The sequence below is a fragment of the Equus caballus genome, chromosome 6 (assembly GCF_041296265.1).
Source record: "Equus caballus isolate H_3958 breed thoroughbred chromosome 6, TB-T2T, whole genome shotgun sequence".
Taxonomy (NCBI): domain Eukaryota; kingdom Metazoa; phylum Chordata; class Mammalia; order Perissodactyla; family Equidae; genus Equus; species Equus caballus.
In genome coordinates, this window is record NC_091689.1 from 38490832 (window position 1) to 38493635 (window position 2804).

At 41.3% G+C, this 2804-nt stretch overlaps 1 protein-coding gene across 1 annotated transcript; it reads right to left on the reverse strand.

Annotated features, from left to right (window-relative positions):
• Positions 1-1418: 1418 nt before the first annotated feature.
• Positions 1419-2231, reverse strand: LOC138924612 (myelin-associated neurite-outgrowth inhibitor-like). Its single transcript, XM_070269688.1, has one exon. It carries the CDS (start codon positions 2131-2133, stop codon positions 1546-1548), a length of 588 nt encoding a protein of 195 aa, XP_070125789.1. The 5' UTR covers positions 2134-2231; the 3' UTR covers positions 1419-1545.
• Between the last annotated feature and the right edge of the window lie 573 nt (positions 2232-2804).

Consider the following 2804-nt stretch of genomic DNA (forward strand, 5'->3'; position numbering starts at 1 on the left):
ATTCTGACAACATTGACAGGCTATCCCATTTGCTGTATTTTTGGGAAAATAACTGAAGCTTTAGTTTCCTTATTGCAAAATTGAGGATAAAATATATCAGTGTTGCCACGGAATAGTCAGATGAGACCATAATTATTTTGTTTTGTAAGGCATTCTTTTGAGAAAGGTTAGAATTTTCTCTTTACCTTTCATGGTCTTAAACTTTACAAATATGCCCATGTGTAGATTTTTTTTTACTATATTATGTTTGGCATTGCATATCAATTTTGAGGGGGAAATGTAATCTTGCTTCAAATGGGAAAAAAATTTCATTATTTCTTCAAATATCTCCTCCTGTGTATTTACTTATTACTTTATTTTGGTGATGCTTATTATGTTAAAGCAATTTGTTTATCTGGATGTTGTCTGAGAGGGTTACACTATGTGACAATTCAGCAGAATAATCAGTAACTGGTTATGTCTGTTCTGTTAATTAGCACTTTTGTTAGTTATATATTCTTTAACAATTAATTTTTGTATCTAGCATTTTCATCCAGTTTTCCTTATACTTTTTTTCCCTTTGTGTTTCTTATAAAATCTTCATCCTTAACTTCCAGAACCTGTTTACTGTTTGTTTTAAATTTTACTTTATGGTAAATTAATCATTTTTTATATGGCACAAGACTTTTGTTTTACTTTATTTTTAGTTTGTTTTTCTCAGATATCTCTTAATTCCCCAGATATATTGCCTAACATTCCTGTAAATGTATTTCTGTGACTAAATATTAAATGCAGGCCACAATTTATGTCCCTTCTACAATATGTCTTCAGTCATATCCTACAAGTTTGAAAAGTATCTCCTTCTTTTTCATACATCTTGATATATTTCTTTTTACATCTTCCTAAACCTATAGCAATTTAGAAGACTTGTTCTCAATTTCTAAATGCATAATTCTTTCTTATTTTTTCCTTATAAATATTTAATCTATTTTAACTTATTTATGGGTTGTAATCAATAGTCACTTAATAAATTGTGTATTTGTGTAGCTGAGTTATTCAAAATCTGTACATCTTTTGTTGTTGTTGTTGTTGTTTTGCTCTATGAAGAAATTCACTTTAACACTTACAACTTTAAGACTTTGCATACGTTACAACAGTGCATTAGGGATACAAGCTGTAAAACACTTTCCATTCCTTTGGATTTTGCATATGATGGGTTTGCATCAGTCACTGCAGGTAGATTGAGCAAGCTTTGTTTTTGTGTTTGTTTTTTTAAACATGCATTCAACTAGATATGATTCTGAATAGATTAATACTCCCTTTTTATCCTTATAGTTAGCTAAAAAATTGCCAGGCAACCCACAAAACAGGATTTTCTGTAAGAACAACCCAGAGTCAGCTGGAGAATCATGGCGCTGGGACCTGCTGGGTGGGCCGCAGGAGTGCTAGCTAAGTGTCAGAGCATTAGGAAGAAAGTCCGGGCTGGAGGCGCCAGGCCTGCAGCACCAGCTGTGGAACCTCCATTATGTGAACGCACAGCTCCATCCTCAAACATTTGCAGGGTGATCACCACGGAGGGGGCACGTAGCTGTAGGTGGGTGTTCCGGGGGCCGGATATGTGGGCACCTTGACTCGGTGAGGGGCGACAGGAGTTGGGGAGTGGGCAGTCAGCAGGGTACCTGCTGACATCGCCATAGTGGTCCCAGCCACCATGCCCATGGTGACCCCGTTGCCTGTAGGTGGAGGGATAGGTGCAGGGTACACCGTCATCTGCATGCCATTGGGTTGCACCACCGTGGTGTGGTGGACGACGTGAGGAGGTGCTGCGTACAGGGGTTGTGTGCAGTATGTGCCTTGCTGTGCGTATGGGCTCTGCTGGGGGTAGGCACTTCGCACGGGGTACACGGCGGTCTGGTAGGGGTTGGGGGAGGAGGAGTATGGTGGCACTGCCCCACTGGTGGGGGAACAGGACACTTTGTAAGGTGTGCCAGGAGTGTAACCTGTTTGGAAGGTGGGGTTCGCTCCAGGGTACACGTTGGGGGAGTAGTACGCAGCCGCTGCTGCGTAGCCCATGGGGAAACCAGCTGGATAACCAATTCCTTTGGCATTTGCATAGGGAACCCCAGAAGAACCAGGGCTATAAACAGGATTCATGATTTCAAGAACATGACATCCACAACCACGGCTAAGACAGAGGTCCAGATCAGCGCTGTCCAACAGCACTTTCTGCAGCGATGAAGCTCATCTCCATGTGGGCTGTTCGATAAGCAACCATCAGCTAAAAGTAACAATCGCTCCCCGCGCCACCGCGGGCGGCCTGGGCCTCGCTGACCAGCGCGACGGCCGGGGGAATGCAGCCAGGCCTGCTCCGATGCGGGGGCCGAGCCGCGAGGGCCAGTCTCCGCCTCCGCCGCGGGCCTCTCCCCTGCTCCGTGCCCGGCCCGCCTCTCCGCAGCCCGCCCGACCCGCCCACGCTGCTACATCTTTCGTTTTTATATATTCTTTGATATTTTTGTTTTTCTCCCAACATTGGAGTATGAAAATTATTTTATAAATGAATAAGTTGAAAGACTTATATACAGTCAATGCTCATATTTCTATCTTCATTTAACTGTTTTTTATTTGTTTTATCACATATCTATATATTTATGAATGCCTTTCTCCATTTACTCCATTTTATTTATTTATTTTATTTGTTTCAAAGTGAATTTCAGACACTGGTGCACTTTAGCCCCTGAACATCTGAGGATAGATATATAATATTAACTAACTAGAGTTGTTTGCTTATTTTTAAATTTCATATCTATATTTTCAATTAAAAAAAT

Excerpts from the sequence above, each read along its gene's own strand:
- LOC138924612 (XM_070269688.1), bottom strand. The coding sequence starts at position 2,133 with ATGAATCCTGTTTATAGCCCTGGTTCTTCTGGGGTTCCCTATGCAAAT.